At 41.5% G+C, this 13,446-nt stretch overlaps 1 protein-coding gene across 1 annotated transcript in view; it reads left to right on the top strand.

Moving 5' to 3' along the window:
• Nucleotides 1-4,942: 4,942 nt before the first annotated feature.
• The window catches only part of NAGK (N-acetylglucosamine kinase), a 112,499-nt gene continuing 103,995 nt past the window's right edge, over nt 4,943-13,446 (top strand). Inside the window, exons 1-2 of the mRNA XM_030190970.1 lie at nt 4,943-5,045; nt 13,263-13,347. Of these exons, the coding sequence (XP_030046830.1) occupies nt 5,017-5,045; nt 13,263-13,347 (114 nt within the window). The 5' untranslated portion in view covers nt 4,943-5,016. The remainder of the gene's footprint in view (nt 5,046-13,262; nt 13,348-13,446) is intronic.

Raw genomic sequence — 13,446 nt, 5'->3', positions numbered from 1 at the left:
GGGTAACAAGGAGATGTGAACCTGGGACCTTTAATGTGAAGTCCACAGCAGTGCCCCCTAGGGTGCCACACTGCTCTGTGGTCAGTCTACTAAGAATGCTGGCTCCTCCTACATCACATTGGCTTGTTTTTGTGCATTTTTCCATTGGATTTTTTCTTTTCCCCGAAAATGGTCCAAAAAAGATTGACGCACTGAGCACAAAAACATCTAGCAAATGGCCATTTTCGAAAAAAAAGTTGGGCATTTTTCTGGTTTGAAAATGGCCATGTTCACTACCACATGTAACTTAAATGGCTTAACAAGCTAATGAGCGCTGATAACAGCACTTATCAAGCAATAATAAGCACTAATTGGTACTGATTGGAATTTAGGCGCACAATTCACTAAGTGTATTCTGTAACGATGTGCGCTAAACTTCAAACGCGCAGAGGTGAAAAGGGGCGTGGTTATAGCCAGGGAAATGGCCGTTCCAAAATCTAGGCACCTAGTTATAAAATATGGCCAATTGCACCTAAATCTGCGCACTGAGATTTACACCAGATTTTCATTGGCATAAATGGATGTCCACAGATATCGGCGCTGAAATATCAACTAAGCATATTCTATAATTGGCGCCTAAATCTGTGTCAATTATAGAATACACTTAGAGGCATATTTTCAAAGCACTTTGGGAGGCTAAGTTCCATATGTTTCTATGGAACTTTGGGAGGCTAAGTGCTTTGAAAATAAGCCTCTTAGTCTGCACTGATTTCAGCGCCAAATTTTTAGGCACCATATATAGAATCTTTTCCAAAACCAGATTTAGACATCATCGAAAATGCCCCTCTGTGTAACCTATAGAACTTTGTATGTATAAGTGAAGTCTTGTTATTTGCTACTTTGTAATTTTCCTGTTATTTTTTTTATCACTTTCTTCTTTTGTATTTCCGCTTTAAGTCCTTATTGGATATCTAGCGGCCTATAAGTACGCATGTAATGTAGGTGCTTTGAAAATCAGCCCCCCAATTCAATAATCTAATTGACTTAATACAAGAGCTTGAACTAATAAATAAAACTGGTTTCCCTCAAAAAAATCTATGAATTACATGAAGTTTCTTGATACTATGAAAGGTTTAATGAAAAGATTAAGCTGATGTTCTAATGATAAAGTACTGTCCAAATAGATTCCCACTATTCTAATAACTAATGTAAGCTTAACTTCGTATCGATCAATAGTTACAGAAGAGACATTAGGATTGGGATGATAATCAGGTTTTAAGAATTTCGTTTTCTCGGTATTCAATTTATGTACAGACATCCAATCTTCCACCAAACAGATGGCCATTTTGATATTCAAAGTCTCTGACTGAATGGAATATGTAAAAGGAATCAGAATGGTGATGTCATCTGCATAGCTATAGGATTAAAAAAAAATGCTCCTGCCACATTAAACCCAAAGAGTACATAAACATATTAAACAATATAGGGGACAAAGGTGAGCCCTGCCGGACACTGCACACATTAAACCATTGCTCTGAAAGACAGCCAGACATCTTAACTCTATATGAGCACTTTGTAAGGAATCCATGAAACCAGTCATAAACCTGCCCAGTTATTCCTATATCCTCGTGTATATAACAGGAGCGTAGCCAGACCTCGAGGGGGAGGGGGGCCAGAGCCCAAAGTGTGTGGGGGGGGGCACATTTTGGCCCACTGCCTCAGCCGCCATATGATGGTACCTTGGCTGGCGGGGGTCCTGAACCCCTGCCAGCTGAAACGTTTGTCCCACGCTGGTTTTCCATTGCCTGTCCTGCTCTATTCTCAGTCGCACCGCACACGCTCATTTTAATGAAACTGAGCATGCATGAGGTGTTGCACATGCTCAGTTTCACTAAAACGAGCGTGCATGGCGCGACTGAAAAGAGCAGGGTAGGCAATCCAGCAAGACCAGTGTAGTACAAATGCTTCAGCTGGCAGGGGAACCCCTGCCAGCCAAACCAGGGGCCCCAGAGCCAGTTTGGGCTACACCACTGGTATATAACAACATATCATGATCCACAAGATCAAATGCACTTGAGAGATCAAATTGAAGGACAATAGCTGATTTACCCTCACTAGGGATTTGATGTGCTTTGTCCAAAAGAGAACCTACAAAATTTTCTGTACTATGCACAGACCTAAAACCAGATTGAGATACATATAAAATGTTATAATGTTCAAGATCATCATGTAACTAATCCCTCAGTTTACAAAAAAAAAAAAGGTATGGAAGCCACTGGTCTGTAATTAAATGGCAAATCATGTGCTTCTTTTATATTCTTCAAAATAGAAGTGACAATGATTTCCCCTAGTTTTGAGGAGAAAAAAAACAATGAGATAATAAAGGGCCCTGTTTACTAAGATGCGCTAGCGTTTTTAGCACACTAACACTAGAGACACCCATAGGAATATATGGGTGTCTCTAGCATTAGCGCACGCTAAAAATGTTAGCGTGCCTACAGCACGGCTTAGTAAACAGGACCCAAAAATACAAGCCAATTAAAAAGATGGAGATGAAAGTTCACTAAAGCCACTTTCATAAAGACTGGAGGACAACTGTCCAATTGACAGTAAAATTTAGCGCATTTGACAAATAATTTGTTGAATGTATCCTATTTCAAAGTAGAGAATGTTGACCAAAGCCTATCTACAGGGATAGATGGACTGCTTATATAATAAATTTTCAGACATATAGAAGTGCATTTTCAAAGCACTTAGACTTACAAAGTTCAATAGGGCTCCTTTTACAAGGCTATGCAAGTGATTCTGGCACAGCAAATGCAACGAAGCCCATAGGCTTTATCACATTTGCCGCACTGGAATCGCTAGTGTGGCTTTGTAAAAGGAGCCCATACTATCCTATGGAACTCTGTAAGACTAAGTGCTTTGAAAATCAGCCCCATAATAAGTATTTTGATTATCAAATTGTGAACGATTAGATGTTATTTTAATTTGAAAATAATCAGTTAATTGATAGGAGATAGGGTTTTTTTTAATCACCTGAGGCACCCAAGTATGAACTGATAGTCCCCTCTTCCCCATCTCCAATTTCCATTGTTTCCCCTCTGATCAATATTCCTTCCCATTTACAATATCTCTCCTCTCTCCTGTGTCCTTATCCTCACCCCCATTGCATTAGCATGTCTCCTTCAACCTCTCCCCAACCAAATGCTATAAAAACAACGCATGACTTGACAACCTTCCCGGAAGTTATTGAAGACACACCTGTTCGAAGAGACTTACAATAAAAATCCTCCTTAATGACTTGATTCCATTCTACATCTAAACCAACTAACACTGATCCCTTCTAATTTGATTATGTTAATCACATTATCACTATTGGTCATTATATCTTACCTGTTTTATTTTGTTATGTAAATAATTCTACTGACCTATCTACCTAATTTCTTACACAGTAATATGTTAAATTAGACCATACCTCTTACTCTGTTTATGATTATACCTTTTGCAACATAGTGTAAGCCTCATTGAGCCTGCAACTAGGTGGGGAAAATGTGGGGTACAAATGCAGCAAATAAATAAATAAACCCTGTCCAGGATCTTACATATGTTCCAACCTTCACTCAAGCTCCCCGCATATCCATCACCATTGATCTCCCTTCCCTGCCTGCCAGCCAACCGGATCACTGCACTGTTGCAACCATATCACCATTCACCTGAGACCTATGGCAGTGGCCAGTGTTGCCAGGTGGGTGGTTTTACCGCCCAATTGGGCGGTTTTCTGCGACCCGCCGCAGGAAATTTTGCCCGCGGCGGGTTGCGGTTTTTTGGGCTTGTTTGGGGTCTTTTGGGCGGTTTTTTAAGCGTTTTTTTTCGGCCCCGGGGGCGGGGTTATTGACGTTCTGGGCGGGGTTGACGGCGGGGGTGATGACGCGGGGGTGGGGGTGTCAGGGGCAGGGTTTGACTTTGGGCGGATTTTGGGCTGGATTTGGGCTCGTTTAGGTGGGAAAAAAATTTTCCACCTGGCAACTCTGGCAGTGGCAGTACCAGCACCATCAGCACTAACTAAAATGTGGGGCGCTTCTGTGGGGATAGGATGTGGCAGAGACTTCAGCGTGCTCAGTTTCCACCAAGTCACCCATTTTTTTCAGCTATTACCGCTGGCGCCGCCACAGGTCCCAGGCAAGTGGGCAGATGGTGATGTGGCTGCAACAGCACAGCAGTCCAATCAGATGACAGGTGGCGAAGGGAGATGCTGAACAGAAAGTTGGTCATCAGCATGGCACACAGTAGGCCTGTACTGCTGGTGCTCTGTCCTGCCAGCTTCCTACCCCTTTATTAAAATTAGCCAGGCCAGCCAAATACTAGGCAGTTCAGAACCACCCTTGGACAATGAAACAAATTTCACCCAAGCAGCCTCGCCAATTCTAGAAGAAGCCACCCACTCCCGATTTGCTGCCGTAATTTCTAAGGTAAAATACCTCCCTTTCCCCATATTTTATTTTGCTGGGACCATAGGTATAGTTTGTATAATTTAGACAGGGCAAAGGGTAAGGAAGTCATCCAACCCCAAACTACACCTATGCTGGAGCCTGAACAGGACAGGAGGATCTCTGCAGATGGAATGAAACGGCTTAAATTCCCCTAGCGCCAGCAGCTGACTTAACAGAGTACATCCTTCCTAAACGTTAAGGCTGTCACGTTTGTCCAAGCCTTAATCCCGCCCTGCGTGTACCGGGGCAGGAGCCCACCCTGGTGTTTGTAAGAGAGCTGTGTGAGCTGTAAATATTCCCTAATGTAATCTGTCGGTCACCTCACTGTTGTACATTTTGGTTCCCTTTGTTTGTCCTTGTCCCATATACCCTTCCCCCGAAACGGAAAAGAGAAACGAACTCGGGCTGGGCCTGAATAGCGCAACGCAAATGTAGCATAGCCTGCGGGGCGAGCGCGTGACAGGGGAGGGTTTCAGCGCAAGCCTCCGCCTCCCATGCCCGGGCCGGCGCGCGCTGTGCGGAGGAGCAGGAAGCGGCGCGAACTATGGCTTCGTTCTATGGCGGCGTAGAAGGGTGAGAGCAGCGTCTGCAGCGTGGGGATCCCGCACCCCCCCCCCCCCCCCTCCGTTGTCTCCCTACATCTGCTCTTGGGTCCTCCCTGCGCTCACGCTGGGGAGTACACCTGACCTGTTTGTACGCGGCAAAGGCCAGGGTTTGCTTTCGTTCACTAATCGAAAGCGAAAGGTTGGTTGGGGAAGATACTTCATTTGAAAGATGTGTAGGAGGTTTATGGGGGCTCTTTGTATTTCTGTAGAAAAATTTCCCCAACAGGTGTAATTATTGGCTCTTTGTATTTACCACTAGATTGTGGTTTACAGATAGCCTTGTGCTGGCCCTACTTTCCAGAAAGAGCAAAAACAAAAGAGGAAGGGGGTGGTGGAGTTACCTGCAGCTGCTTTGAATGATCTTTGCTTACTGCTTGGTTTTGTATTATTAGGTTGCATTTCTCTTTTCCATGCTTCGCTTCACGATGTGGAAGAAAGAGGGGATGCCTTTCGAATGATGGAGACAAACAGTGCTTTAGAAAAGAAATATAATATCAACCTTTTTTTCTAAATTAACTTATGCTAGTTGTTTCCGTAGTTTTGTGAGTGGGGCTTCTATGTGCTGCTCACTGCTCAGGCAGCTGCGGTATAGATGATGTGATAGTAGTACACTTGGCTGAAGGCCACTGCCCCCATATGAATTTTATTAACTCTTATTTGTTAAAACAAAACTACAATTGAATTATTTAAGTAGCAATGCTACGTCAGATCCAGCGTATTTTAATCATGAATGGGGTACTGCTGGCCCTTTATATTTTTGGAAGTTTCATTCATGCAAAGATCGTTTGTGTGTCCAGTAGTCATAAATTTTTTCAGATTGTGGATTTTTTAAAATACTTTAAGACTAAGTCTAAAGCCTGTTTTATCAGATTTACTCAGTAAGAGTGAAGGCAAGGTTATTAATTCTTACATACCTGGACTTTGACTCATTTGACAGGCTTGTACATATATTAGCTTAAATGATGTCTTGTTTTTTTCAATCACCTTTTTTCTGATTCAGCTTTTTTATTTTTAAATATCAGTTTTAAATTAGCAATCTAAATGATAAATTTAACAATCAAGGTGTAAGTAATTTTCACACTTAGCCAGAAATCCTTTCAAGTGCTTCCTGCACCCCCTCCCCCCCCCCCCCCCCTTATGCAGTAAACTTCACACCCCTCTCTTCCTTGTACTCGCTGACTGTTGCAGGTGTTGGCTCTCAATCAAATTCAGGAAACTTGATTGGCATAATGATTTGGATTTTAGATTTCATTAGTTGCCTTTCCAAATCAGCTCAATACAAACTTATATTTCTTAAAAATATATATTGGTAATAGTGAAATTAAATTACAAAGTACAAAAAGGACATTTTAGGGTGACAGTGATGTTGCCTGTCCCCTGCCACTGGAGAACAGGCCTCTGCTCTGTGTCCTAATAGGCTCTCTCAGATTAGCATGCAGTTAACCAGAATGTAGAAAATCACTGTAAAGACTCAGAACTCTTGAACCAACATCTTCTTTAATGCAAATTCAAACAAACTTATAGTTAGGTGTGCTGGACAAGAGTCTCTGTCTTGCAGAATTGGGAGTCTGTTCTCTACCAGCTCAGCCTCTATACAAGGGCAGCTGGGAGGTCTCAGCACCAAGCTGAGAGAGTAGGTGCTGTGAATACTTTTAAACTGGTAAAACCTTGGTTAGTTTACAGCAGCTTGAAGGGGGAGCATACAATAAGGTACATCAAATGAGCTTACAGTTCTTAGAAATGCATGCTGCAGGCACACGCCCAACCCCATTAGAGAGAGAAAGGGTGGGCTACTGTCCCAGTATACATAGGGACAAGGATCAGCCATTAGCAAAAGTCCCATAAGGCATAGGGAACAGGGACATGTGCTCAGGAAGAGGTTTCACAGAGCACTGCAGGAAGACTAAGATTTGTAGTCCAAAAGTACTTCAAGCACTGTAAACTAACTGTTACATGCAATGCACTCTGGTATAAACAGTGACCAACCTATACATATAAACGTGCCCAGCCTCCATGTAAATGGTGTAAAGCACTCCGTGCCTGGTATTGGTACATACTACTATTTAACTTTTTCAACTCAACTATCAGTACCCACAAAGTCCATAAACAAAGCTGGATCTTGAAGGTTGACAACTTTATCACCAGTTCACTGTGGCTCAGGTGACTTCTCACTTGCAGCCTCGCAGGAGCTAAACGAGAGACAGACAACACAAACAAACAACACATAAGAGAGGGAGAAAAGTTTTTGAGTCTCTGGAGTGGACAATGGTTCACGGTGTTCATGTGTACTCACGAGGTAAAAAAGTATCACTTCAGTGACTGGTTGGATGAAGGTCTTTGGCATCCCTTGTTTCGCAGTCTTGATTTCCAACTTGTGGACTTTCCCATCCTCACTTAGAAAGGTTTTGGTAATGAGCCCCAATGGCCAAATGTTGCACTGTGCTTGGCTGTCTTTCAGCAATACAAGGTCGCCTTCTTGTAGGTTTGGCTGGTTATTCTGCCACTTATTTTGATACTGTAGAGTAGGAAGTTATTCTCTCTTCCAGCGTTTCCAAAACTGAGAGGTATTGACAATGTTTTCATTGATGCTTGTAGATGTTGCTATCTTTGAAATTTCCAGGTGCAATAGGAATGGCATTAGTCTTTTGTGTCAAAAGCATAGCTGGTGTTAAAATCAGTGGCGACTCTGAATCTGACAACACTGGTACCAGGTGTTTGGCGCTTATGATACAGTTATCTCTGCAAGAAAGGTTGTCAGAGCTTTTTGTGTTAGTCGAAGGTGATCAGTATCCAAGAGCATGGCATCAAGGATATGATGAGCTATTCCAATCTTTCGCTCCCATGCTCCTCCCATATGTGAAGAGTGAGGAGGATTGAAGATCAAAGTCCACTTCTGGTTGCATAGGTATCTTTCAATGGCTATCTGGTCCAATTTGGTAGACGTGATGTTTAATTCTCTGCAATCACCTACAAAGTTGGTTCCTCAGTCAGATGAATCTTTGCAAGTAAAACCTGAAGTATCCATTGACTCAGTAACTTCAATGTGAACAGCTTCAATGCTCATACATGTGAAAATCACAGCCCAACATTTACTGTTGGACGCTTCACCTCTTGTGCGTTGTCACAACTGGCCAGGGTCTAAAAATATCTAGACTCACATAGTTGAACAGTGGTTCGGTACTCAGTCGGTGTGCCGGCAAATCTGCTATTCTTTGTTCTTGATGCTTGCCCCATGGTCTATGATATTTGACACACTGGTGTATTACAGAGGTAATGCTGTGTTTTGCTTCCACAATCCATAACTTGCAACTCTGATAGCTCGTTCTGTGAAATGTTGCTTTTGATGTTTAACTTGCTCATGGTAGTGACGCACAAGCAAGGTTGATATATGGTACCAAACTGGGAAAATTAGAGGGTTCTTCTCACCCTTCTCTAGTTCTACTTGGGTGAGACTGCCACCTACTCTCAGCAGGCCTTCCTTGTCAATGAAGGGGTTCAACTTTAGAAGTGGGCTACTCTTTGGAAGGTTCATGCCTCTACTGATGCATTTGAGTTCTTTACATCTGCATCTTGTTGTACACAGTGTAGGATGATACCCTCTGCTTGGATAATTTCATTTACTGAAAGAGGGTTTGTACAGATGTTCCAGTGGTGACAACTGCTGGGTCTTTTATCAGCTGACTGATAAGATGAAGATACCATATGAATAAGATGCGTAATAGCTCTTCTGAGCGTTACCCAACGTGAGAAACGAAAGAAATGATGTGCTTCCAAGATGCTTTCAGGCACAACATTAGTAGCAAGAACAGTCATTTCTGTACAGATCTCTGTGTCACGGGATCTGTAAGTTCAAAAGAGTTCTCCATTACTGAAGATGTGTGGTCAAGTTTTAGGTATGTTAGTGATGGTTAGTATTTGGTGGGCCAACCTTTACTTTTGCAGATGGCCTTGCACCATCCTGGCACTGAATGGACCAACATTAGAAGATTGTGGCTGGTGACCATGTGATTTCAGGCTTCAGTGGGTGCCCCTGTAAACTCTTTGATGCAGGATGCCACTTGGGATATTTCTGGTGCTATTTCATACCACAGGTTCTCTATTGGATTTAAGTCTGGTGACTGGGTTGGCCAACAGTAGTTAAAGATCTTGGAATTCTTCTAGACAATAGGGTTACAGTTTCAAATAAGCTTCTTTCAACGTGCTTTGTTGAAACATATTCTATCAGTTCTGCTATGTACTTGTGATCTTGACTGGTCACTATTGGAAACAGGACAATTGGCTAGATGGACCTTTGGTCTGACCCAGTACATCAACTCTTATGTTCTTATGTCATAATATGTAGTCAACTGGAAAGCATTTCTCTGCTGGTGGAATCATGTGCTTCTGCAGCATCTTGATGTATTTATTGGCATTTACCATGCTGTTGATTGTGCAGACATCCCAACACCACTTACTGTCATGCAACCCTAAGCCATGATCTTCAGTAGCTGTTTGACAGATACATTCGTACAGTCTGGCTTCCGTTCTTCACCTACAATTCACCTTACTTATGCATGAACCTGGTCGTCCCACTGAAAAGTAAGTAGCTGAGTTGAGGGGTGAGCTTACAGTCAGAATTATGTATGAGTGGCTGAAGTTGGAGATCCTTTTGCTGCAGGATCCAGTTCTGCTTAACTTTACTGTTTGCCAAACAACAAACAATATGAATACATATCCAGCATACAAAATTAGTTGCATTTGAAAGAGGAGTGAACACTGGAATACATAGGGCTAGATTCTATATATGGCGCCTTAAAAATAGGTGCTGAAAAAAATATGCCTAGGCGTATTCTATAAACTACACCTAAAGTTAGATGCGGTTTCCAGAATACGCCTAGTGCCCGTCCAAACAACTAAATTTAGTCGCTGGCATTTACACCAAGTTTTGACTGCTTACACCTAAGTTAGGCACAGAGTGGTTGTATTCTGTAACAGCAACCAAACCACAGAAGTGGAAAGAACACAATGTCCCACGAAAAGTCACAGGAGAAGAATGGGAACAGAATCAGGCTCTTCAAAAAAAACAGACCAAAGACGTCCGACATAGATATAAAATTTATTAAAGGATGACTCAACACGTTTCTTTAAAGGTCTGTTTTTGGAGACATTAATTGTTGGACACATTTACCAAGACTCCTGAAGAAGGCACTTTCAGTGCCAAAACATAGTGCCGTGTTGAGTCATCTTTTAATAAATTTTATATCTCCGTTGGACATCTTTGGTCTGTTTTTTTGAAGAGCCTGATTCTGTTCCCACTCTTCTCCTGTTCCTGTATTCTGTAACAGCGCATATAGTTTTTGGAAACGTCCATGACCCATTCTATGAACCCTTTTTCAATTTGTGTCTTTGAATTTACGTGCATCACTTTACAGGATTTATGCTTAGAAAGTTTTGCGCGTAAATTCTAACTAATGCCAATCAGTGACAATAATTACTTGTTAAGTGGCAATTATTGGAGCTGATTGGCTTAAGATTTTAAGTTGTGCACGCTAATCAGAATATGATCTGATTTGCGCGTGCAACTCAAGTCGCACTATATAAAATCTTTGAGATAATGTATGATGTTCATCATAACATCTAGATGCCAGCCAAAACTGCTTTTTGCAGCTTCTACCAAAAGTGCCACAGAAACTGTCTGAAAGCTTTCGGCCAAAACAGAAACTGCAGCTGAAACTCATCACCTGGTTTCAGCCTCGGCCAAAACCGAAAACTGAAGTTTGGTTGTGTTGAATGTGAACCAGTGAGGACCACTGGGGATTGTCAGAGCTTGCAGTCTGCATCCCTTAGCTAAACCCACAGAATCCAAGCCAGAATATAATTTAAATAATGAAAGACCTTATTTGACCTCCAAAGACCGCAGCTAATGAAAACAAACTAAAAGCCATGGTGCTTTTACAGTGGCTGACTTTGTACCACACTCAGAGTGACAGCTGACATAATCCAAGAGAGGCTAATTCCTAAGGAACTTATCTCAACTTTACAGACTTAAATTATTGCTAATAGTTTGTATCAAAAAACATTTATTTAGAACACCGTAGTTGCTATGTAAAGTTGTAAGCTATTGTGCAAGATCATCATAACATTACTTATAATTGCAGTACAAAAAATACAAGCAGAAGAGTAGCCTCCCTCCCCCAGGACAGCCTTATCCTGTATGTGAAAATTGTCCTCATTCATTTTATACACAGCAGGTAGACTCATCTATCGTGTTGGTTCTGCATTGCCTTGTTACAAAAATAGGGTCCTAGCCAGCATGACACCTTGTTTCAGGTGAACACCAAGAAATTATTAGCTAGCAGGTAGAAACTCTTTTTCTTGTGAATAGTGAAGGTAAAAGTCTTTTTGGCCAGTTTAGTACATGAGGTATACAGTTCCCTATTAGGCCAAGATCATTTGGATTTTGGTTAATTGTTCTAAGGGGTGGGAATGATGTTTTTTTTTAATTTGGCTTTGATAATTGCTTTGGGATGGAAATTGACTTGGTTTATGTATGGTTTTATGTGCCATGAAAATTGTATGCTTATTCCCCCTCATTCTATAACTTGGTGCCTAAACGTTGGCACCAATTGTGCACATAATTCATAGAATACTAGCGCTTACGTGTGTTAAGTACTAGGCGCTATGCCAGGGGTCCTCAAATCCAGTCCTTGATGTCCACAACCCAGCTTGATTTTCATGATTTCCACAATGAATAGGAGATCTATTTGCATTCACTGTTTCCATTGCATGCAAGTAGGTCTCATACATATTCATTGTGAAAATCCTGAAAATCAGACTGGGTTAGTGAACATCCAGAATTGGATTTCAGAATCCCTGCGCTACACTCTAACTTATGCACACAAGGGTCTCGCTGCACATGTAAATTACAGAATACTGTAGTCAGGTGTGGCAGTAATTATGCCTGCTATAGCCATGGCACAATTGTTGGCAATTACATTGAGATGCTCCAGTGCTTACTTACACTGGCATTCTATTAACAGCATTCTGGGACTATGTGACAATGGTCAGCTTAGGTGCCAGACTTAGGCAGATGGAAGGAGCAAAGCATCTTGTATACCTGGGGTCGTTGTTGACCAATTCTTAACAGGCGAATGTCAGGTTAACTGAAGGGTCCTTTTACAAAGGCATGCTAGTGTTTTTAACATGCACTAAAAATAAGGATGCACAAAATGCTAGAGACACCCATAAAAGATCCCCTAAGCTCCTTCAAGTCTTTATGGAAGCTGAAAAGAATTAGACCTTTTTTCCCATCTACTATCTTCTTTTCAGTTGAGGAAACATTAGCCCTGTCACAACTGGACTACTGCAATGCAGTTTTTTGTTGTTGTTACATTTGTACCCCGCACTTTCCCACTCATGAGGTTTACATGGGGGAATGGAGGGTTAAGTGACTTGCCCATAGTCACAAGGAGCTGCCTGTGCCTGAAGTGGGAATTGAACTCAGTTCCTCAGGACCAAAGTCCACCACCCTAACCACTAGGCCACTCCTCCACTGCAGTTTATTTAGGGAACAAGGAATTTTTAACCAAAAAGCTTCAGACTACCCTAAATACAGCCACTAGACTTGTATTCAAAGATTCAAACTTCAACAGGGCCTCTCCACTACTCTCCAAACTGCATTGGCTTCTGATCAAGGCTAGAATCATCTTGAAAACCTGCATATTCATTTATAAAATAATCTGTGGTTTGGCACCAGATTACATGTTGAATTTGATTGACCTTCCAGGCTGTAATGCATCCATAAGATCAAGAGAATATCACATGCTTCACTTCTCTAGCTACAAAAACATCAAATTTAAGTCTACATTGTGTAGAGATTTTTCACATATAGGTACAGAATGGAGGTTTTCCATACCAGATGAAAGAAAATGTATTTCTAATTACTTAACATTTTGCAAATTTCTAAAGACCTTCTTTAACAAAAAAATTGTATTAATTGTACAATTTACTAAATTGAAAAATTATGACCTTTAATCAGTTCTTTAACCTGAATAGTCCCTGCATCATTGTTATCATTCATCTTGCCTGACACTATGAATTGTATGAATTTGTTTCTTTGTTATTGTAAGCCACATAGAACTGAATAATGATTATGTGGGATATAAGCACTGATAAATAAATAAATATCACTCTGTTTATTCCTTAGAGGTGGAACACATTCAAAGGTTGTTTTGCTATCTGAAGATGGAAAGATTTTGGCTGAAACGGATGGGCCCTGCACCAATCACTGGGTAAGAAACTTCACACACACACCAAATTTTAGAAAGCATTTTTCAAAAGAGACAGTGTGATAGAGGGAGGGTGTTAAGAGTTAAAATCATTGAAGGCTG

This window comes from Microcaecilia unicolor, chromosome 2 (assembly GCF_901765095.1).
Source record: "Microcaecilia unicolor chromosome 2, aMicUni1.1, whole genome shotgun sequence".
NCBI classification, from domain to species: Eukaryota; Metazoa; Chordata; class Amphibia; order Gymnophiona; family Siphonopidae; genus Microcaecilia; species Microcaecilia unicolor.
The sequence above is the reverse complement of the archived record's forward strand: the minus strand, read 5'-3'. Positions and strand labels throughout refer to the sequence as shown.